The sequence below is a fragment of the Neofelis nebulosa genome, chromosome 4, assembly GCF_028018385.1.
Source record: "Neofelis nebulosa isolate mNeoNeb1 chromosome 4, mNeoNeb1.pri, whole genome shotgun sequence".
Taxonomy (NCBI): domain Eukaryota; kingdom Metazoa; phylum Chordata; class Mammalia; order Carnivora; family Felidae; genus Neofelis; species Neofelis nebulosa.
The window spans coordinates 158078985-158102490 of NC_080785.1; the positions used below are offsets into that span (position 1 = coordinate 158078985).

A 23506-nucleotide genomic window follows, 5' to 3' on the forward strand; every position below is an offset into this window, starting at 1 on the left:
CATAACATATACATGGTAAAAATTACCAAATGTTTATGAATGAAATCAAAGATGACCTAACTAGGGGTGCCTGGGTGGCTCAGTCAGTTAAGTGTCCAACTTCGGCTCAGGTCATGATCTCACGGTTCATGAGTTTGAGCCCCACGTCGGGCTCTGTGCTGCCAGCTCAGAGCCTAGAGCCTGTTTCAGATTCTGTGCCTCCCTCTCTCTCTGCCCCTTCCCCACTCAAGCTCTGTCTCTGTCTCTCAAAAATAAATAAATGTTTAAAAAAAAAAAAAAAAAAAGATGACCTAACTAGAGAGACATACAGCATTTGTGGGTTGTGAGACTTAATATACTAATGATACCAATTCTTTTCCACACTGATTACTTATTAAAATTTTTTTTTTAATGTTTATTTGTGAAAAAGAGGAGAGAGACAGTGTGAGCAGGGAGGGGCAGAGAGAGAGATACAGAATCGAAGCAGGCTCAGGCTCCGAGCTGTCAACACAGGGCCTGAATCAGGGGTTGAACTCACGGACTGCGAGATCATGACCTGAGCTGAAGTCGGATGCTTAACCAACTGAGCCACTCAGGCACTCCCCACACTGATTATTTAATAGTTATTTAATAAAATCCCAATCAAAATCCGCAGGATTTTTTTTGTAGACACAGACAAGCTGATGCTAACATTTTAAACTTTTTAAAAATATATGTATTTATTTTGAGAGAGAGAGAGTGAGTGTGTGCATGCGTACAAGCAAGAGAGGGGCAGAGAGAGAGGGAGAGAGAGAATCTCAAGCAGGCTCCGAGCCGTCAGTGCAGAGCCCCATGTGGGGCTCAATCCCACAACCATGAGATCATGACCTGAGCTAAAATTGGAAGTCAGACACTCAACTGACTGAGCCACCCAAATACCTCCTGATGCTAATATTTTATGCAAAGGAACTAAATAGCTAAAACAATTTTGAAAAAAGAAGAATGCTGGAAGGATCTCATTACCTGATTTTCAGACTTAATAAAGTTACAGTTGTCAAAGGCAGTGCAGTGTTGGTGAATGAATAGATAATACAGATGAATGAACAGAAGAGAGTCCAGAAACAGACTCACAAAATACGGCCAACTGATTTCTGACAAAAATACAATGGCAGTTTAACGGAGAAAGGGGTAGTTTTTTCTTTTTTTTTTTTTTTTTTTTTTTTAAATTTTTTTTTTTTTTCAACGTTTTTTATTTATTTTTGGGACAGAGAGAGACAGAGCATGAACGGGGGAGGGGCAGAGAGAGAGGGAGACACAGAATCGGAAACAGGCTCCAGGCTCCGAGCTATCAGCCCAGAGCCTGACGCGGGGCTCGAACTCACGGACCGCGAGATCGTGACCTGGCTGAAGTCGGACGCCTAACCGACTGCGCCACCCAGGCGCCCCTTGGGGGGGGTAGTTTTTTCAAAAAATGATGTTGGAACAACTGCAGAACACTGTTCTACATCCACACAATGGACATAAACCTCATAGCTCATATAAAACTTAACTCAAAGTTGGTCATGGATCTAAATGTAAAACCAGAAAACTTTTAGAAGACAATTTAGGAGAAAACCTACATGACCCTGGGTTCGGCAGCGTGGCACCAAAAGCACATGCACAAAAAAATCGGTAATTAGATTTTCTCAAAATTAAAAACTTTTGTCCTGTGAAAGACACTGTACCAAAAGAATGAAAAGACAAGTGATGGCCTGGGAGAAAATACCTGCAAATCACGTATCTGACAAGAGACTTCTATCCAGGATACATAAAGAACTTTCAAAATGCAACAATCAGAAAAGAAACAACCCAATTTAAAAATGCTCACAAGACATGAAAAGACACTTGTCCAAAGATGAAATACAGATGACAAAGCAGCACACAGAGACGCATTTAACAACATCAGCCATCAGGAAATTGCAAATTATACCTACAATGAGCTAGCACAATACATCTATTAAGATGGAGAAAATCAAAACAATGCTCGAGGATATAGAACCACCAGAACTCTCATCCACCGCTGGTGAAAAGGCAAAAATGGAGCAGCCACTCTGGAAAACGGTCTGGCGGTTTCTTATAAAGTTAAACGTACGCTTACCATGTGACTCAGTGACCCCACTCTGGGTATTTGCCCTCGAGAAAGAAAAACTTCCGTTTACACATAAACCTGCACACGAAATGTTTATACCAACTCCACTCACAATAGCCCAACACTGGAAACAACCCAAAAGTCTTTCAAGAGGTGAATGGATAAACACAGTGTGGTTCCGAAAATAAAATAAATACAAATGGATATAAGAAGAAACAGGCGGGGCGCGCCTGGGTGGCTCAGTTGGTTAAGCGTCTGACATCGGCTCAGGTCATGATCCCGCGGTTTGTGAGTTCGAGCCCCGCGTCGGGCTCTGTGCTCACAGCTTGGAGCCTGGAGCCTGCTTTGGATTCTGTGTCTCCCCCTCTCTCTGCCCCTCCCCTGCTCACGCTCTGTGTCTCTCTGTCTCTCAATGATAAATAAACGTTAAAAAAAAGAAGAAGAAGAAACAAGCTCTTGACAAACACAGCAACTTGGATAAGTCTCAAAGACATTATGCTTAGTGGAAGAAGCCAGACTGAAAAGGTCACATACTCTGGGATTCCACACATATGACAACCTCAGCAAGACAACACTAGAGGAGTCCGCCTTATCTGCAGGAGAGACGGTCCAAGACCCCCAGTGGATGCCTGGGAACCCTCATCACGTGCTGTTTTCTCCTAAACGTATATATCTGTAATACAGGTTAATACGTAGGTTACACACAGTAAGAGAAGAGCAACAAAGATCAAATGGGACAGTTATAACCACAAACTGTAATACAAGGTATGTGACTGCGCTAGCTCGCGCTCTCTAATACCTGTACCCGCCCTTCTTGTGACGGGTGAGACGAAAAACGCCTATGGGAGGAGATGAAGGTGAACGACACGGGCACTGGGATGTGGCGCTCCGACGCCAGACAGGAGCAGGACCCCCGGGCCCAGGCCGCGCGGGCTGGCAGAGAGGCGGCGTGGAGCATGGGGCCTACTGGCTAGCGACGCGTGACGTGACCGGAGCAGCGGGTGCCAGGGGGTGGAGAGGCGGCAGGAGGGAGGTGTTAGAGGTGACACGTATCCTGATTACAGCAAAGGGGAACAAGAATCTCTATGTGGGCTAAAACTAATAGAAAAAAAGGTCAATTTGACTTAGTGAGAACTTAAAAAATAAAACCAAAGGAAAAAGCAAACACGCACAAACAGAAAAGAAACCTAAGAAAACCAGCTGCAGGAGAGCCGCGACCGCTCTCGGTGCGACGGGAGGACCGCACACGCGTTTGTGAATTTACAGCGTGAGGCCCAAAAGGACGGTGGATCGTGAGTGAGGCGGTCTTTCTGAATACGGAGCCCTGCGCTTTCCAACCTCCCCCCTGCTTTACACAGCAACGCCCACAAGGCCCCTGCGTGGACCCCCAACAAGAACAGAAGCTAAGGAAGCCTGAACGAGCGCCAGCTGCAGCGCGGCCTGACCGCTGCGGATCTGCCGCCACCCAGAAAGTAACGGCTTCCCAGGGCTCTGCTGCTGTTCAAAGTCTGCTTGTTCTCACGTCAATCGTGGAGAAGACACCATTTTTCCACCAGAGGAAAAGAAAGCAGACGAAGCCCTACCAAGAGGTTGACGGACTCGATGACGTCCAAGAACACCTCGTTCTTCCGGTACTTGATGCCCTCAGACCGCCAGGACACTGCGTTGGTGACGGTGGCTGGGGGCCTCGGGGCCCCCGTCTCCAGCTTGTGGCCTTCCTGGGTGATGTACCTGTGGGACCAGGCCCAGAGTTGAGGAGCTCAGGCACGGACATTCCGAAAAGAGCCCCTCCCAGTGGCAGGCTCCAGTTTCACCTGAATGCCAGGATTTCCAAAAAGCCCCAAAGAACCCAAGTGACCATGAGCGCAGAGCGCTCACTTAGGCCGGGGTGGGGGAGGGGCAAGGAGCCGGCAGGGGCGGGACCACAGGGAGTGTGCGCCAGCTGCCACGGCCCCGTGCAGAGGGGACTGCGTCCCTGGAGGGGAGCTGGCGACCCCGACCCCCCCGGGGAACAACACACGAGATGCAAACGCAGGCCAGTTCTCCGAGTAACCCTTGCCCCGTGTAAATGGGGAGCGGGGCCTCTGACAGAGAACGGAGAAAAGGGGAGCCGCTCCCGTGGGGCGGGGTTCACAGAAAGTGCTTGATCCGTGTGCCCCGGTGTGAAGGGCAGGATGGCGAAGAAGGACGCGTTTCTCTCTCAGCCTCAGTTACGTGAGCGGAAACAGAGGCGGTGACTCCCTGATACCCAGGCATCCAGTGCACCGCCCTGAACAACGCTCACGCTGCGCAGGGACGCGGAGCGGCCAAGAATCCAAAACCGCCCAACAGAAACCACAAAGGCCAGGAGACAGGGTGGCGGCACAGGGCGTGAAGGCACGCTCGCTTCCCCCAGCCCCAAGCCTGGGTCTCCACCGCACCCACTCACTCCTGCAGGATCTTGCTGTCGGTGGTCTGGGGGTAGCCGAAGTCCATGAGCTCATCCAGCAGCTCGTAGATGATGACAAAGTTGTCGCGGATGCTCTCCTCCTCCAACTCCTTGAAGTACTCTGAAAACACCTGGGTGGGGGCGGCGGGGGGCTGAGACGCGGGAGGGGGACCGCCCGCACAAACCCACTTGTCCTTCATGCCCCGGGGCCCAGAACCAACAGCCCTCTTGCCCACAAGCTGCATCTACCCACGTTCCAGGCTTGACGACATGCCACAGACACGACCTCAGACTCAGGGGCCGCGGCAGGACAGCGACGGCTGCCCGTGAGGCAAGTCGCGGGCTGCAGGCAGTGCGGGCGTCCTCCGGGGGCCTGGTCAGAAGCCCTGCATCTCCACTCCCGAGGGTCCCTCTCTCCTCTCCTCCCTGACAGTCACCCCCAGTCTGGCTAGGGCCCCATCTGAGCTTCTCTTCAATCCCTGCTGTGAACGGTCACCCTTTGCCTCTGAGCTACAAGTGACTCAGGTGAGGGGCGAGAGCCGCTGGAGACAGAACCAGTGGCTCTTCCGGACTCTTCCGAGCCCCCTGGGCCACGGACACATGTCCCCCAGTTCAACAGAAAATTAAGTCGACCGAACAAGGGAAGGGAGAAAAGTTTCGTTAGCACCCGCACCGAAGGAAAGTCACGGAGGCAGACAGGAAATGCCAGACACGGCAGGAAGGAGAACGTTCTTCCCACCCTCTCGGACCTGCCGGTGCCCCTCTTTACTCCTGCGACAGGGCCACCGCCCTGGCACGAAAGCCTACTCCTCAGCCTGCACTCAGGGCTTCCCAGGGGGACACATACTCTCCCGTCCCCGTGTCTCCACGGCCCAGACCAGTGCCCCCCCCCCCCGTGTTCAGCACCAGTGACTCCTGAGCTAGCTGCACGTGGTTACCACCTGAGGGCTCACCGCAGGCCTCCCGGGTCCGATTCTCCACCTCCCTCAACCCCACGGCTCCTGCCCCAGCCCAGCCCCTCCATTTCTGCTCTGGAAGCCTGCAGCAACCTCCTCGCTGGCCTCCTTGTTGCCTTCAAGTTTTCCTCCACTTAGCAGCCACGGAGCCGATCTCAACTCCAATCAGGTCTCATCAGTCCCCTGCTTAAGGTCGCCCGCCATCTCTCGTCAGGAACCAAATCAAAACTCCTCACTAAGTCCTGTTTGCCCCCAACCCTGCAGCCCAGCCCCACCCACCCCTTGCTGATCGCAGCCCCCCACGGGCCCCAGGCACACTGGCCAGCCCGATGCTCCCCGACCGACCGGACCACATGCATTGTGGCCCCAGGGCCTCTGCCTGTGCTGCTCTCGCGCCTCCCCACCTCTGCGCAGAACTGGCTGCTCTGCCCTCCTCCCGGCTAGCCTACCTCCCTAAACTCGGCCTCTCAGCGGGCCACCCTCCACCCTCCCACAGCCAGCTGTGGGGCGTACCTGTCCCTCCTGAGGTCCGGGCGCACCGACCTGCCCCGAGCTCCACCTCCTGCTCACTTTCCTCCCCTCGTCAGGGCAGAGGGACACTAAGGCCATAAAGTCCCACACACAGGGCAGCTGGAGCTCCCCTTCCCATTCCCTGGGGCTCCAGCCCCGGAACTCCCCAGGAGTGCTCCAGCCCTCGAGCACACAGCAAAGCCAGGGCGACTGACACCCCTCCTCGGGTCAACTCACCTGCACCACCTTATAAAGGAAGGAGAACACCAGCGACACACATGCGTTCTTCTTGGAGGTAGCAACCACTGCATGGCGGCCACGGTTAAGGAGAGTTCAGAGGCCCAGACTGCTGCCTCACAGACCCCGACTCAGCCCGCGTCTCGGAAGGACCCCCACCCCCACCCCCGGCTCAGAACCTCCCTCCACCCCACCCCCGGCCATTCACCAGGCCTTGGTCGGAGCCAGGCCCGGGACAGGCAGTCGCCAGACATGGTCCCAAACCCCAGGAAGCGCTCGATGACAGAGAGGCAGCAGGGGGCACTGAGAGCCCACCCCAGCTGCTGGGGCGGGGTGGGGGCTGCCCTGAGGAGGTGATATCTGCGCTGAGAGCTCTAGCCCAGGGTGGGGAGGCAGCGTGCGGCTCATTCTGGGAGCAGAAGGCAGGACTGCGATGATTGGTCCTTCCCCAGAAGCCAACGGCTTGTGTGACCCCCAGCAGGCTCCAGAGGAGGCAGCCAGGGCCGACGCTGGGTCTGGCCCTTCCTGCAAGCCTTGGCCCCTAAAGCAAACCTTTTTAATGGAGCCCCATTTTCTCACTTGCTTGATGGGCGCCCGGCAGCAGAGTCGCTGAGGCAATGTGTGCGAAGTACGTGGCACAGACTCCCCTCTGACGTCATCACTGAACACTCCTTGCTCTTTCCCTCAAGGGCCTCGAGCCCCCTGGGGAGGCCGGTTCCTCCCCCGCAGGCACGCGGGCTGTGCCCTGGCCGTGGCCGTTCATGACAGGCCTGGGCCGCCCGGCCCCAGGGCTGAGATGGGAGCTGCAGGTGACAGGGACAGCAGGAGCCACGTCCACCTCACTTCCTGCCTGGAGCCGGGACCCAGGTATCAGGTGCTGGGCCTCCAGCCCAGGTCGCATGCCTTCGGGTGCTAAGGAGGACCAGTGGGCACCGCAAGGCTGGGCCGGCCGGAGACCGTCACCAGACAGCAGAACTAGCGACAGGCCGGGGAGGCCGGGGGCGCCGGGCAGCGGCACCTGGAGGGGTGAGCCACTGCTGTCTCCTCCCCGCTGCCCACACGTGGAGCCAGGGCCCAACCGGAAACTGGTCTGACGGCTCCCGCTGGGCTCACACCACCCCCCCCCCCCGGACACCCCTCCCCCCTGCACCCCCCCCCCCCCCCCCCCCCCCGACCTGGGCGCCTTCACAGTAGTCCAGCTTCCGGGTTCCAAGCCACCTGCGGTACTCTCTCTGAGCACTCTGCGAGCAGCCCCCCGGGCCCTCCAGAGAGGTGAGGGAGAAACAGAGGCGGGGCAGGAGCTGGACCTCAGGGACCCAGACAGTCCGACCGGGCCTTTCTGGCCCCCTCCCCCTCCCCACATCCACTCCGGCTTCCCTGCAGCCTGGCCTCTGCTCAGCAGCCAGAAACCTTCAGAAAATGCAAATCTGATTTTGTGTCACCACCCCCCGCCTAAAACCCCCGGAAGGCTTCTCATCACATCTACGGTGACGTCCCTCGAGACCCCGCAGCGTTGCTGACCACTTGGGCCTGCTCCCACCACATACCCCTTCCCGGTGTTCTCGCCACCCCTCCTGCAGCTTCCAGAATGAGCTTGTTCCTTCTGCAGAGCCTCTGCCCAGGTCTATCGCTCCTGGCGTCTGCCCACTGCTCTGGATGGTGGACACCTGGCCTTCCTGCAGGGCTCCTCTGGATGTCACCTCCTCAGGGAAGCCTCCCTGGGTTCCCAGACTAGATGAGGTCCCCTGCCACACCCTCTCCTCGCCCAGCTCCCGTCACACTTGCCACCGTGTTCTCCGCTCATCTCTTCAGGCCGCAGGGAGCTCCGGGAGGGTGTGCCCGATGGCCCTTGCTGCGCCCGAGCCAGCCCCGGGCCAGGCTAGGCCAGGTGCCGGCCACTCTCGGTTGCCTGCGGGCCCACACACGCGCACACGCACACACCCACACAGGAGGCCCCCGGGGGGCTCCCCCGCAAAGGGATACGATACAGATTGTTGTGCTTGATCCACATGAAGCGGACTCCCCCGTGGGCCAGGATGGGCGACAGCATCCCTTCCTCCTCCTTCTCCATCAGGATGGGCATGAAGTGCTCCACCTCGGACATGTCCACGTCGCCACGGTAGTTCCGGCAGATGAGCACCTAGGCGGGGGTGGGAGGTGAGGCTGCTTCCATCTGGAGGCCCACAGCCAGATGCGTGCGGTGGGGCGTGAGACGCGCCAACCTCCCTTGCCGCAAGGACCCCACTCACACCCCTGGCCATCAGAGACTCCAGGCCGCGCTGACCTCTATCCCCCAGGGAATCCCTCAAGGAGCGCATTTCCCAGAGTGAACTCCACAGGGGCCAACTCGCGGGGGAAAGCAATACGAGGTCGCAGTCCAGAACTCAGTCAACTGGGAGATGCCAGGTGAAAACAACATCCTGTAGGTTCTCACTGCAGACCTTCTCAGGGCCTTTCCTACGCTAATGCACTCTGCTCTTCTGCCTGTGTCAGGGTACCCAATCAGGGGACACTGCTGAGTGTTCACATCCACTAAAAGCCACCTGTGGCCAAGACTCGCACACAAACGTTCGCTGCGGCTTTATTTTAAATAGACCCAGAGACTGGGGGCGCCTGGGTGGCTCGGTCAGTTGAGTGTCCAGCTCTTGATTTTGGCTCAAGTCATAATCTCATGGTTAGTGAGTTCGAGCCTCTCGTTGGCCTCTGTGCTGACAACGCTGAGCCTGCTTGGGATCTTTTCCATCTCCCTCTCTCTCTGCCCCTTCCCAGCTCATGCACACGCACGCTCTCTCTCTCTCCAAATAAATAAACTTTATAAATAGATAAACAGATCGATCGACGGATCCAGACTAGAGTGAGCACCAATGTCCTTCAACAGGCGACCAGAAACAAGAAGTGTGTCCATCTGGAACGCAACTCAGCCATGAGAAGGAAAGACCACTGACTCGAGCCACAGCAGGTGAGCCACCAGACAACAGACAGCATGTCCCATATCCTGTCCCACATAAAACCCACTTACATAAAACCCTCACCAATGGTGACAGAAAACCGGTGGCTTTCTGGGAACGGGCTGGACACAAGGGGCGTGAGGAAGCTTTAGGGGGTGACAGGGTGTGTGCTTCTGGCTTCCTGGGTATATACAATGACCGAACGCACCACGCTGTGCGCTGGAATAAACGCAGCTGGGTACACGTCCATCACGCCTCCCTGAAGGAACAAGGAGGCAGCCTGAAGCTCCGCCAGGCTGAGCAAGGCTCCATCTGGAGACGCCGCCTACAGCTGACGCCGCTCTCGTGAGCTCATGTGGGCAGCAGCTGCAGGGCCCAGCTACGTGCGGAGGTCGGCCTTGCTGAGCTGACCAAGCTGGGAGCCGCCTGCGTCACAACCTGGGCTTTTGTAAAATCCGTGGTCTTCATTGTTTCAAGCCAGGAGAGAGGGAGAGAATCAAAACGAGAACCTCTTTCCTGGCTTCTCTTTCGTGGTCCGTGCCCTCTTCCTGCTGAGGTTCACAAGGCCGCTTAGGGCCACTCAGGCACCTAGTGGGAGAGCCAGGCCCGGACTGAGGGACTCCCATGTCCCCTCTCCTGTGCTCCTTGCCCAGAATCTATACTGACCGGCCACGAGGTGGGGCCACTATTTTTACAGAGATGCACAGTGATGCCTAGAACTCTGGCACCAGCCGCCTGAGGTCACAGCCAGCAAAGCTGAGTCCAGATCCTAACCAGTTCTCACCCCCCGCACGGCCCCTTCTGCTCCCTAACACTGCTTTCCTGGGCTTCCCAAGGCCCCACCTTCCTTCTCAGGTATATGACTTTGGGGACTGCCGCTGGCAGGGAGCCTCAAGGCCCCTAGTGCTCCAAGGAAAGAGGAAGCATCTGTTTTGCTTGCCTTCATGTCCAGGGCTCCAGAGAGGTCCACTCACCCACCCGGCACACACCGCGGGCCCCTCTGCCGCACACCATGCTGGGCCCGGGGACCAGAGGTGACCAAAACAAACAGGGTCTCTGAACTGGGACGCCAACTTAGGAGAAGCTGAGAGCCTCCCGAGGGTGTGACCTTCACACTGAGGCCTGAAGGGACAGGTGCTACACAGGCAGAGGGACGGCGGTGGCTGAAGCCGCGGGACAGAACAGGGGTGCAGTCCAGGGGGAGACCTTGGAGCACTGGTCGGGGGGGCGTGAGGACGGTCTTGGAGCCTGGGCCGCAGGCCCCAGGTGAGAGAGCAGAGGACAGGTTGAAGGGAGACAGGCAATGCTGAGGTGACAAACCTCTATCCCCACGGCTGCTCTGTCCATCTCACCCCTCTGCCCCCGCCCCAGCTCACTCCATTCCGGCCACCCTGGTCCCCCAGCTGCTCTCTGAGCCGTCCACATCTACTCCTGCCTCGAGGCCTTTGCACTTGCAGTTCTCTCTGTCCAGGATGCCTGGGCCTCTTCTAATTTCTCAAGCCTCACCAAAGATGGCACCTCCTCCAAGAAGTCTTCCCTGCTTGCCCTGCCTGAAAGGTCATAACCTGTCCACTTTTCCTTCACTGCCCACTACACTGCTGTACTCTAACCCCTATCCTCGTTTATGGTCTGTCCCTTCCACCAGAGTCTAACACTCCCTGAGAACAGTGACCACTTCCATCTCATTCACGGCTGTGTCCCAGAGCCCACAACAGAGCCTGACCCCAGTGGGTGCTCAGGAAATGTCCGTGGAGTGAACACGAGGGTGAGGAGAGGACGGAGGCCAGGATAACGCCCAGGTCTCCAATGAGGACAGTCGCATGGATGGCGGTGTCGCTCAATGAGGTGGGAGAGAGCAGGTCTGGGGAGAGAGTTCAGGGCAAAGGCCAGGTTTGTGGCAGCTGTAGGACCTCCGAGATGTCCCAGAGAACAATGCATCTCTAGAGCAGTCCTCTGGGATGCGGCACACATCGAGTCACTGGCACACTGGCGAGAATCAGAGCAGACCCGAAGAGAGGGCAGTGTCAGGGGGCCGCCCAGGCCCGAGGAGGAGGGGCCGACATCCAAGGGGAGGGGCCAGGAGATTCGACAGAAATGGGCAAAACGAGAGAGAGTGGCAACTCAGAGGCCAATGGACGCCCGCTGAGGAATGTGGTTGTGATGTCAGAAACTGCAGAGAAACAAGAAAGATAAGGGCCAAGAAGCGTCCACGGACGGCCTTCTAGCAGCCAAATGTGGCCATGCTGGTTTCCTTGCGCTCAGAGGTTCCGGGCGGCTGGCAGACAGACGTGTTGTCGTGAATTTCCTAATGTGCCTTACCTTACTTTTTGCTAAAAACGGTCCGCACAAAAGGTCCTTTCAAGACCTGAGGTCCAAGGGCATGGAGTAACAAACGGCACAATGGCTGCTGAGAGTGGGAGGCAAGCCCGCGGCTGCCCTGGGAGCTTCCCAAAAGGCAGGTCTGATCACGCTCCTCCGAGGCTTCAATCTCCTCCAGTGGCTCCTCCTCCCTGGGATCAGAGCAGTCCCCTCTGCTCCTCACGCCCATCTGGACATCCTCGACCACCCACGGCCACACCGGTGCCATCCTCCAGGCTCCAGCATTCCCCAAGGCTGCCGGCCCGCCAGCCCCAGCAGGCTGCCCCCGACTCTTCAGGCCTACTGCGGTGACTCCTTGTCCAGCTGTCACCTGGTCCTATGGCACCTCCCTCCTCCAGGTGGCCTTCTGTAACGACTTCTGCAGCCAAAATCGAGGTTGGCAACCATATTACCTGGGGCCTTGTCCATGCCCTTGCAGCTACCTAGATCTGACCACCTGGACCCATCAGCTTCCACGTGTCTTCCCACCTCAAGGCCCTCGATGGGGTTAACCAGGACCATGGGCCACGGGGGTGCTGAGCCTGTCTTAAGTGTCTGCTCAGAGAGCCCGCACAACAACACCATAAAAGCTTCGGGTGAGCAATGATGGAAACAAGGCGCAGAGAGAAGTTACTTTGCCTGGGGTTACACAGCTGAGCAGCAGAGGTGGGTTTTGAACTCAGCCCTAACTCCACAGTCACGGTGAGATAGGCAGCACTGGGCTTGGTGGCATGCTAGATGCTCGGGAAATGTTTGCTGAATGAGTGATCTGAGATAAGGCAGCCTCTGGGAACCCTGGGGACCCAGTGGCCAGGACGGGAGCAAGAACACGTGCCACAAGGGCTCTGGGAACGCTGCACCCACCCAGCCCCTGGTGTGCCCTGTGACTGATCCCTTGCCTGAGGCCTGAGGAAGGGAGCCCAGCACCGGGCCTCACTAGCTGTTGACTTTGGGTGGCATCCAGGGCAGGCAACCCACTCAAGGGACTCCTGGAAAGTTCTAGAGCCTGGGACTCTGGGAGGGGAGCAGGAAGGGATAGCCACTTCACCTCTTCACTCCCCACGGCTTCTGAGCTAACTCTTGCCTGCCCCACCAAGGCCCGACACCCACCACCCCCCCCCTCTCTCTCGGTGATCCACGCGGGGCTTGGTTAACATTGTACTGTTCCTGTAACTCCCAGATACAAGAGGCCAATACTCACTTGCCTTCCAGACTGGACGGACCGGGGGAAAAAGCAGCAGCCCACTGTGAAAGGCTTGGAGATCCCTCCTCTAAGAGGTTTTCCCAGATTCCCCGGGGAATGGCACTTGGGTCCTAATTAAATTGCCCACCTCTTCCTTCAGGTCTCAGCCAGATTTGTCCCTCCTTCCCAGAAGCCCTCCCTGACCCCCAGCCACTGCTTCATCACTGCACCCAACATTGATTTGTACTTTGTGAGATCAGTGTCCCTTTCTCCCACCAGACTGTGAGCTCCAGAAGGACAAGGACAACTCTGATTTTGCTCACCAAAAGCAGCCCAAGCCTAAGAACCCTGTATGGCACTTGGCAGGTGCTCCCCAAATACCAGCCGACTCCTAGACCTGCCACTCTGTAACTGGTGTGACCTTGGGCAAGTTGCACACCTGTGTGCCTCAGTTTCTCCCTCTGTAAAATGGCCCTCCCATCACCCACTTCACTCAACTCTCGTAACTCGGAGTCACACTGAACGTTAAGAAATTTTGTACAGGGACTGGCAAAGAAAAGTCACAGGATAAACAGGGGGCAGGGCTGGCCCGAGGGCACACTGTCCCCTACACGCCTCACCACCTTGGGCCAAGGGTCGCACGGCACCTGAGAGCCAGTCCTGGCTTCGAAGCCTGATGCGGGCCGCTCTCCCCACCGCCTCGGGTTCCCGGATGCCCCCACGGAAGCTTGAGAACCCGGCCCATGGTGTGTGTGTGTGGGGGGGGGGGGGGGGGTCAGTACAGCAGCTGCGTTACCTAGCAACAGGGCGGGGCTCGTGGATCGAAGCCCCCGCCTGGTACCCTAGCAACAGGGTGGGGGCCTCAGGTGAGGTCTATAGACCTCCCTGCCTAAGACTAGGGTGGGTCCCATTGGCCGGTTACCAAGCAACAGGATGGGTCTCACCCCCCCACCCAGGGGCGAGGCCCCGCCGGTTGCCTGGCAACGGGGAGGGTGCGGAGCCATCTGTACCTTGCCCTTTAGGTCCAGCACGTAGACGGCGCTGGCGGACATGACGGCTGCGGGAAGCCTCGGCTACTGCCGAGGGCGGCGGCGACGGCGGGGACTGCCGGGCGTTGAGCAAGGCCGGGCGTGCCCCACGACAGTTCGCCTCCACTTCCGTCCCGGGAAGCCGCGCGCGAACCGTTATGTCCGGTCGGGGAGGGGCTGCCAGGAAGGCGCAGGCGCGAGGCGGGTACGCGCAGGCGCAGTACGTCCGATATGCCCTTACTTCCCGCTCCGGCCTCAGGCATCCCGGAAGTAAGGCCCAGAGGGGCGGGCCTGGGCGGCGCCAGGCGGGGCTGATTGAAGCGAGGCCCTTTCTGGCTGCCAGGCTGGGAGACAAGCCAGGGCAGCTGGAAACCCCGCCCCGCCTTCGTGGACCAAGTTAGGTGACATACCGTTGGTGGAACCCCACCTGGGGCCCAGCCCCATGAAACTCCTAGCCTGGTGGGGGAGTCTAGGAAACAAATACAGTTACCAACTGTAATATGCTTTATAGGGGGAGGGTAAGGTGGTTGTTACCTGGAAAAGAGGTCAAACAAACTCTGAATGGCAATCAAGTCTTACCAAGGGTCACGACCTATCACCTGTCAGTGTCAACACTCATCAGAGCTTGTTTATTGCCTGGAATGATCTGAAAACCACGCCCCACCGAACCTAGGCAAAAAGCACATATTTCATTTCTGTAGTTAGTGACTGCAGTGGGTGATGCAAACTGTGACCCCTGATTAATCAATTGAGTATCTCATCACTTTTATGAACACTCAGGCTGTGGCAAAATGCCTGCATTTTGTCCTACGGAACCATCCATCACTTGCTCTGGGAATCCCAACCCTGCAGTATCAGAACCATTTACTCAGGCTGCCTGCCTGATTTTTAATCTTCCCTCCTATCTCCTTTGGGGTTTTGAAAGATGGCTTTTGCCAGTATATCCTCTTAGGATGAAGTGCAAGAAAATCCAGAGGAGAAAACTGGAATATTTAATGACTACTAAGTAAATCCTGGGCTGGAAGCATTCTTGTACAAAATGGCCAGGAGACGGTTTTTGACAATTGTCTTGTAAAACACCCTAGCCTCATACTGCACCCAAAAAGAAACACAAAAAGAAAAATCACCCAGGAGAGGTGACCCCTCTTATCATGGAGCATTTCCTTTCAGGCTTGCTCTAGGCATTTTGTTTAGATGTTTAAAATCAGTACTGTGGGGGACTGGGAGGAACAGACTGGACAAAAGCCTTCTGAAAAAACAAACTCTCAGGTACGAAGAGTACCATCACGGTAAACACACCCTACACCTAAGTTACGCGTAACCTCTTTTTTCCATACGTGGGGGAATTCAGGTCATATCTGAATTTCATCCTTGGTATTTACATTTAATGTGTAAGCCAGATTTGACCTCTGCACCATCTCAAAAAAGATCATACCCATTGTGGTAGGTCAGGGTTTCTCAGACTTTCCTGCCCATTAGGATCGTCTGAGGAGCTCTGAAAATTCTCAGTGACTGAACCACCCCAGCCAGCATCAGTGGTTCTTAATGCTCCAGGAGAGCCTAACATCCAGAAGAGCTTGAGAAACTGTGCTAGACTAGCAGTGATGGCCCCCAATAAACCACATCTCCTGGTGTCCATGCCCAGAGTTCTCTCCCAGATTGGGTTTGGCAATGTGACTTGTGTTGGCCAAAGGAATAAACAACACAGAGAAAGGTTCTGGAGAATGAGATGCCACCTTGGACTTTCTGGCCCCAGGCAAGTCAACGTAGCTACACAAGTGAACCACACCACATGGCACAGAACTGTCCAAACGAGCAGTCAATCCACAGAAGAGAAATCCTGCCGTTTGAGGTCATTCAGCTTTAGACTGGGTAGGCAGGGAGGTGGAATATCTATATTCCACGTGCTTTATCACAGCACATCATGCTCACAAACCCCAGCTGCTGGCTCAGGGATGGAAAAGGCCTCAAAGTGCCTTTCCGCGAGGCAATGGGGGAACCTACCCAAAAGAGCCACTGCTAACGAGAGAGTATATTACCTCTTGGGGGGGTGGGGGGCTGTATACCACAGGTGAAAAAACAGGTTATCTACTTTTTTCCAAAGCGAGGGTGAATGGTCATTTTGCAGCATGCACATTCTTTATGTGCAATAAATCCCAAAAGCAGCATTTCTAGTGATAGTCAAACCGCTTATAATTAAGACACTCAGACTTCTATTTAATAACTATTTTTTGCTTTATTCTCTTCACCATGTGACAGCCCCAAACCCAACACGATTTTGTTATCCTGTCACTACCTATGTCAACAGAGACTTCCTCCCAATAGTATATGCAGTTTGATCTTCATCAGGTAGGAACACGTAGGTCCTCAAAAGAGATCACGGCTCTCCAGCACCAGGACCTGGGTCCTCCCCTTTGACTGTATTGTACTGTCTGTGCCAGGGCTCTGCCCAGGTCCTGCCACCCCTGAGATGTCCTTAGGCCAGAAATGCCAAGCAGGCTATAAGTTATATGCCACTCTGAATAAACACAGGGGCTGCTTAGAGCCTAGGGTTGAGGGCAGTGAGGCAGGCAGTGTCCGGGTTCCATTACAAAGAATGCTGTGTTTGATTAGTGATGTCTGCCAGGGCCACACCCTCTAAACTCGTCTGGAATGGGGGCACTAGGGGCAGAGGCTGTAAGTCCGCCAGGAGCTCAGACGGGGACAAAGCATACATTTCATCCTTGCCTTTGGCAATGGTTCTATTTCCAGGCTGTGTGGTCTTACACACCAGGGGGCTGAGGAGGCATCTGAAGGCCAACAAAGTACAAATGGCTTCCCTAGGCTCTGGAAGAAACAGTGCAAGCCCCAAGCAGGAGGAAGCTCAGAAGGAGAGCTCACGTAGGGCCCCACGGGGTCTGTAAGCTGCCGGCTGTGTTAGCATTACCTCCTGATCCCCTGGAGTCCGTTTCATCCAAGAAAAGATGGCTGGCTGACTGTCAGAGTTAGATGCAGTTTGGGGGCAAAGACCCTTTTCTGTGACACACGGAAATAGCCTCAATCTCTGGATAAACTTTTAAAAATCTGTAGTCCGAACTAAAAAAATTTGATCTTCTACTGAGAAACCAAAATAGAGTAAAAGGACAGTCTTACTTTAATCGAGTTCCAGAAAGAGGACATACTGCTTTGGAAAGCACTTGTCTCAGCAGAAGACACAAGGGTGTGTGTAAAAGAATGTTCTTAGAAAACACCAAAGGCACCAAACAGAGCCCCGATTCCACCTTCCATTTCCCCTTGGTGCCACTCCATACCCTGGGTGGGGAGGCTACTTGGTCCAGCTGACTTTGGGAATGTCATAGTGCTCCGTGAGGGTGTCCAGGTGTCTGTTGAAATCCTGGGAAAGCCGAGGAGAAAACCCACATCAGCAGAGTCTCGGGCAGGGCACCAGGGTTGCGAGACACTGCCCACTCCCGCTTTTCCACATCCTGCCTCTCCTTGCTGAGCCCCTCCCCTCAAAGCCACCCGGCCCTGAACCCTGGGCTCATCCTTACATGACCCGGGGAGGCTTCGCTTCTGTTGGGCACCCCCCCCCCCCCCCCCCCCCCCCCCCGCCCAACACTCCAATGGCTCCCTCTGCCAGGCTCCTAACCTCTGGGCCCAGCCAGGACCCCACAGAGCCTGGGGTCTTTCCTCCTGGGCACGTGACTTACCTCCACTCTCTGCTTGTGGGTTTTGGATGCTTTCTTCAGGATCCTTTCCATTTGCTGGAGAGAGGAGAGACACGGAGGTTGAGTTCACACACTTGACACAGCCCAGGCCTGAGTGGGGCGGAAGACAGAAGCCCCCGCCAGCTTGGCTCTGGAATGGCTGGAGGTCTCGGGCGTACATCTCGCCCCTCCCTCACCTCTCCTCAGGCTGGCCCAACAGGGATGCCCGGCCACAGCATATCCCACCAGGAACCCAGGTCAGCTGCCCTTCGGTCAGTGTCAAGCAATGTACTAGCACTGACTCGAGTCGACTCCGCTGGGAGCTGTAGGTGTGCTTCCTGAAGCCCTGGGCAAGGGCAGTCACTGGCAGGCATTCCCATTTGGCAGGAAAAGAAAGTCTCAGATGGGGTTTGAAGAAGGACGAAAAATGAGAAGCGTAGGGGCACCTGGGGGGCTCAGTCGGTTGAGCGTCCGACTCTCGATTCTGGCTCAGGTCATGATCTCACAGCTCATGAGAGGGAGCCTCATGTGGAGTTCCGAGCTGTCACTCGGAGCCGGCTTGAGATTCTCTCTCCCTCTGTCTCTCTGCCCCTCCCCTGCTTGCGCGTGCACACCCTCTCTCTCAAAAATAAAAAAAAATAAACTTAAAAAAAGAAAAATGGGGAAGATAAAGAGCCCAACACGTAACAGGAGCTCAAGGGAACAGATGCTGGTGACACAGTGCCAGGGGGGCTACAAGATCCAGAGCACCTTGATAATCATGACTGCAGAATACGTATCGTGCCCCACCCCCCCTTCCTAATCCCCGATGCTACCTAGGAAGAGTCTAGAGCATGGGATGCACAGCCAGACACACCCGGGGCCGCACCTGGCTCTACACGTACTGACCGGGTGACTGTGGCAGACTCTGGTAGTCCCCCTGTGAACCGTGCTGCCTGGTCGTGGTGCCCTAGTGCAGTTCTCCGTCACCATGACTCTGGGCTGGCCCTGTGACTCAGTTTACTTAACAGAACGCAGTGCCAGTGCTGGGCCAAAGCTGTAAGAGTCAGCCGCCTTTGCTTTGCGTTCTTGGAAGTCAACCACCACACAGGAAGTCTGATGACCTTACTGGAAAGAAAGGACCCGGAAGATGAGACGACACGCGCGGAGGGAGGAGCAAGGAGGCGCCAGACACGTGATGGTGAGGCTAGCTATCTTGGCTGTTCCGGTCCCGCTGGGCCTCCAGCCCCAGCCGAGCCGAGTCAGCCCACAGGAGATGATCCCCGTCACCCACCACCTAGCTGCCCCTCCCTTTCCTTCCCTGCCTCTTCTTACCGTGTGAGCCCACGTGAGGGCTGTGCCTCCTCACGAGAGGCCGCACTGACGTGGGCAGCTGACATCAGTGCCAGGCACTCGGCGGAGCGCCTCTCCCCACTCCCTCTCCCCACTCCATGCACCAAGTTCACAGGGTGCCTTGTGGGCTGTCACCACCCCCACTTCCAGAGAAAAGGGGGAGCAGCATGCACAATGGGTGATGGGGCTGGAGATGCCAAGCCCTACCCCTCCTTCAGGCCGGGACTTCCAAGAGCTGTCCAGCCTTCATGCCCGCTGTGCTTCAAGGGACACTCGCCCACAAGGGATTCCGCGTTTCCCCCCTCCACCTGCCTCCGCCCACACCTTCTCCCTTCTCTCCCCTGGTTCAAACCAGATCCACAGCAGCACTTCCGGTTTTCAACACCAGCACCAAAAACGTCCCCTTGACCTTCCACCACCTTCCAGCTATGTGCTTGTTTCTCTGGTCCTCTTGCTAGATCTTCCAAGAGTTATTTCTGCATCTTGTCTCCACCTCTGCCTTTCCCTACCCTCCCTTGGATCCCCTCTCGTCAGCCTCTCTTCCTCCACATTCCAAATGCCACCAACTCCGGGCTCTCGGTAGTCACCCTACAAGACCTCTTGGCAGCAAATGACACTGTTGATCACTTTCTCCACTGAGCTCCTAAGGACACCCTCTCCCGGTTTTCCTCCTTCTCGTGAGGGATCCTTTACAACTTCAGATTCTAGACCTCTTCTCTGTCACTGTCTCTCCTCGGAGGATCTCATCCAGTCAGAGGGTCTCCTCACAGCAATTCCAGAACGTTCAGGGGAGGCCCAGACCTCTCCTCCAAACTGCAGATTCAGGTATCACACTGTCCACGAGAATTCTCCATTTGAATTTCTAACAGGCCCTCAAACATAACCTCTCTAAAACCAAGGTCTGGTTGCCCCGCTTTAGAAAGCTGCTTTCGGGGCGCCTGGGTGGCTCAGTCGGTTGAGCGTCGGACTTCGGCTCAGGTCATGATCTCACCGCTTGTGAATTCAAGTCCCGCGTCGCACTCTGTGCCGACAGCTCGGAGCCTGGAGCCTGCTTCGGATTCTGTGTCTCCCTCTCTCTCTGCCCCTAACCCACTTGCATTCTGTCTCTGTCTCTCTCAGAAATAAACAAACATTAAAAAAAATTTAAAAAAAAAAAAAAAAAGAAAAGGAAGAAAGAAAGCTGCTTTAGAGCCTGCTGTCCTTCTTACTGCGGTAAATAGCACTTTCACTTACCCAGCAACTCCTACCAAAAATCGTGGTCATCCCTCATTCTTTCCCAGCCCACACCCAGTCCATCAACTAATCCTGCTGTTCTCGCTCCAAAATCCATTCCAAACCTTATAACTTCTATGGCTTCCAGTACTACTGTCCAACTCTGGGGCGTGCATACATATATATACATAGCCTGATGGTTATATATACACACACACACATATATATATATATATATGTGTGTGTGTGTATATACATGTATATGTATATATATGTATATATATGTATATATACGTATATATATAGCCTGATGGTTACCCCTCTCCCAAGAGGAGTAACACCCCAGCCTAACCTGTGACTATAACCTCAGGGAAGGAAATTAAGTGCATTCGCTTGTTAAACCCTCACCACAAACCCGTTAGGTAAGGACTTCAGCCCCACTTTACAGATGAAGAAAATGAGGTGTGGGAGGTTAACCGACCTGCCCAGAGCTACACCACCACCAAGAAGCGGTAGAGACACAATGGAACCCAGGTTGGTCTTGCCAAAGCCAGTGTGTCTCACCATTTTTTTTTTTTTTTTTTTTTTTAATGACTCAATTAGGCCTGAGAGTAATGAGTTCACTCTTCCTGATGTTACTGGACCAAACACCCCAGACCAGGGTTAGGGTTTCTCAGCATGGACACTTGATATTTGGGGCCAGATCACTTTTTTTGTTGCAGGGGGTTCTATCTTGGTCACTGTAGGACACTGACCAGCATCCCTGGCCTCATCCCACTAGATGCCAGTAGCACTACCCCCACCCCTGCCAACATAGCAAGTTTTATCAAACGAAAAGGTCTTCGAACATTGCCAAATGTCGTAAGGGTGGAGGTGGGATACAAAATGGCACCCCATTGAGAACCACCAACCTAGACTGATTATTCCCTTCCCCCAGATACCAGGCTGAGCTTACCTATCCTCTGCTAACATCTCCTACCCCCTACCGTCCAAATTTACTGTGTTTAATATTAAGCTAAGTGATTTACTGCAGTGCCTAAGTGGCTCAGTGGGTTAAGCTTCTGGCTCTTGGTTTCAGCTCAAGTCACAATCTCACAATTCTTGAGTTTGGGCCTCGCATCAGGCTCTGTGCTGACAGTGCAGAGCCTGCTTGGAATTTTCGCTCTCTCGCCCTTTCTCTGCTCCTCCCCCTTCTCTCTCAAAATAAATAAACTTTTTTTTTTTAATGTTCATTTATTACTGAGAAACAGAGCGAGACAGAGCACGAGCAGGAGAGGGGCAGAGAGAGAGAAGGGGAGACACAGAACCGGAAGCAGGCTCCAGGCTCTGAGCTGTCAACACAGAGCCCGAGGTGGGGCTGGAACTCACAAACCGCGAGATCATGACCTGAGCTGAAGTCGGACGCTTAACCGACTGAGCCACCAGGCGCCCCTCAAAATAAATAAACGTTTAAAAAATATATAAAAGAATTAAAAAAAAAATAACCTGCCAAACAAAGTCATCAAAGTAACAGACTTCCTGGAAATTTAGAGCAGGAGGCATGACCATTTAATATCAACAGCTAACGTCAGCTGAACACTGACTTGGGACAAACCAAGTGCCAAACGCTTTACCTGCATGACTTCATTTAAAGTTCCCACACCTTTTAGGCGACAGCACTACCCTGACCCCTCCAGATAAGTGAACTGAGGCAGAGAGAAAATGAGTTATTAGCCCAGTGTCACTAGACAAATGAAAGGCTGCGCTGGAATCCAAATTCGGTCCCCAGCTCTGGCCTCCTTTCAACGCCAGCTCTAGCTTTCTCCTCTGCCATCCACTCTGGCCAGAGGTGCTTCCCGTCCTCGGAGCTCCCCCAGCGCGGACTCCTCCTCCTCCACGTAGCATCTTCTTCCCGGAACTAACGCCTCTCTGACCGCTCGCCACCCCTTCGAGCGTCCCGGGCTGACCCCAATTTCGAGTCGTCAGGCCCTGTCTCTGCATCCACCTCGGGAGACCCAAACCCGCTGCGCGGGGCATCCCCAGCTTCCCCATCCGCCTTACCCGCTTCTCTTGCATCTTCTCGAAGGCTGCCTGGGCCGGGGTTCGCTTGTCCAGGCCACGCCGCTTCTCCTCCTCGTTCTTTTTGCTCGTTCCCATTGCTTCCAGGAGTTTCGCTTTGTCTTTGTCCTTCTTTTTCTTTTTCCTGGGAGGGGAGAAGCGCGGGGGAGAGGAGGTAAGGGCGGATCGCGGGGCAAGAGCTCTGGAACTCTAGAAGACGGTTAAGGGGACAGAAGACAACCTTTCGCGGTACTCTTGGACACTCACCGCTTGGTGACGCCGAGCTCTGCGACGCCTTTCAGTTTCAGGGGCCCCTTTTGAACCTGCTCGTAGGCCGCCATGACACCGTCTGCGATTCCGTAGGTAAACTGCCACATTTCCTGTTTGAGAACGCTATTTCCTCCCGAACGCCCGCCTCACTTCGTCTTGATTGGCTGAGCTAGGAGGTGCGCGTGCGCTCTCGGCGTCTAGAGCTGGGCCACACTTTTCAGTTGTGGGTGGGGCCGGGAGGGTCTGGAGCGACCTCATCCTTTGCATCCGGTCTTCTGCCACACTTCCGGCTTTCAAGCCCAATTCCGGTTTTTCCGGCCTGGGGCCTCCTTGATCTGCGAAGCCGGTTTGACGGAACCCCGTTTCCTAAAATACACTGGTCTCTTGATTGTTTTGCGTGCACTTGGGGTTCTGTTCCCTTTTATTGCTGTATTTTGAAAGTGTAATAGATAACCTAGTTTTGTAAACCTAATCAGTACTTACAAGTTTTTAAGTTTTGGGGCGATGGTAGCATTCTGTGAAATACGTGTCAATGGCATTTGAAAAAAGAAAAAATTAAATGTAGTCTATTGGGGCTCCTGGCTCAGTCGGTGGAGCATGCGACTTTTTTTTTTTTTTAAGTTTATTTATTTATTTTGAGAGAGAGTGCACGTGTGAACATGACTGGGGGAGGGACACAGAGGAGAGAGAAAGAGAATCCCAAGCAGGCTCTGTGCTGATAGCGAGGTTTGATCCCACCAACCCCCAGATGGTGACCTGAGCCAAAATCAAGAGTCAGATGCTTCACTGACTGAGCCACCCAGGCGCCCCTAGTATGCAACTCTTAATCCTAGGGTGGTGACTTCAAGCCCCACTTTAGGCGTGGAGCCTACTTTAAAAATAAATAAATAAATAAAAACAAATAAAATGTATTCTATTGAGGTATCATTTATAATCAGTAAAATGCACTCATTTTAATTGTGCTCTTTGATGAATATCATCACATTTACACACCTATGTAATCACCTCCACAATCAAGATCTAGAACACTCCATTCCTACAAAGTCCTTTCTTCTCCTTCCCAGTTAATCCCCCCCCCCATCGTTCTCCCCAGGCAACTCCAAGTCGGTTTTCTCTCACTATAGATTAGATTTATATTTTATAAAAGCTTTATGTACATGGAATTCTACTGTATACATTCTTTTGAGCTAGAGTTCTTTCTTTTTTTAATTAAAAAAAATTTTTGACATTTATTT

General features: G+C 54.5%; 2 protein-coding genes across 3 annotated transcripts in view; both read right to left on the reverse strand.

Annotated features, from left to right (window-relative positions):
• Nucleotides 1–13878, reverse strand: part of AP1M1 (adaptor related protein complex 1 subunit mu 1) — a 29907-nt gene extending 16029 nt beyond the window's left edge. The window contains exons 1-5 of the mRNA XM_058727598.1: nucleotides 13717–13878; nucleotides 8201–8357; nucleotides 6218–6285; nucleotides 4515–4645; nucleotides 3670–3817 (exon numbers count right to left, since the gene is read on the reverse strand). Of these exons, the coding sequence (XP_058583581.1) occupies nucleotides 3670–3817; nucleotides 4515–4645; nucleotides 6218–6285; nucleotides 8201–8357; nucleotides 13717–13758 (546 nt within the window). The 5' untranslated portion in view covers nucleotides 13759–13878. The remainder of the gene's footprint in view (nucleotides 1–3669; nucleotides 3818–4514; nucleotides 4646–6217; nucleotides 6286–8200; nucleotides 8358–13716) is intronic.
• Nucleotides 13879–15945: 2067 nt separating this feature from the next.
• Nucleotides 15946–22421, reverse strand: FAM32A (family with sequence similarity 32 member A). 2 transcript variants are annotated; one of them, XM_058727601.1, is made up of 5 exons: nucleotides 22269–22421; nucleotides 22005–22146; nucleotides 17424–17477; nucleotides 17025–17107; nucleotides 15946–16523 (listed from the first exon to the last, which is right to left on the reverse strand). In XM_058727601.1, exons 1-4 carry the CDS (start codon nucleotides 22376–22378, stop codon nucleotides 17039–17041), a joined length of 375 nt encoding a protein of 124 aa, XP_058583584.1. In that variant the 5' UTR covers nucleotides 22379–22421; the 3' UTR covers nucleotides 15946–16523; nucleotides 17025–17038. The 2 variants fall into 2 exon arrangements, with proteins under 2 accessions (XP_058583584.1, XP_058583583.1); XM_058727600.1 differs by lacking the exon at nucleotides 15946–16523 and having other exon boundaries at nucleotides 16845–17107.
• Nucleotides 22422–23506: the final 1085 nt, after the last annotated feature.

Excerpts from the sequence above, each read along its gene's own strand:
- FAM32A (XM_058727601.1), bottom strand. The coding sequence starts at position 22,378 with ATGTGGCAGTTTACCTACGGAATCGCAGACGGTGTCATGGCGGCCTAC. Across the intron at positions 17,478-22,004 it reads AGAAGATGCAAGAGAAGCGG|CAAATGGAAAGGATCCTGAA; the intron begins GTAAGGCGGATG and ends TCCTCTCTCCAG. Across the intron at positions 17,108-17,423 it reads CCCACAAGCAGAGAGTGGAG|GATTTCAACAGACACCTGGA; the intron begins GTAAGTCACGTG and ends CGGCTTTCCCAG.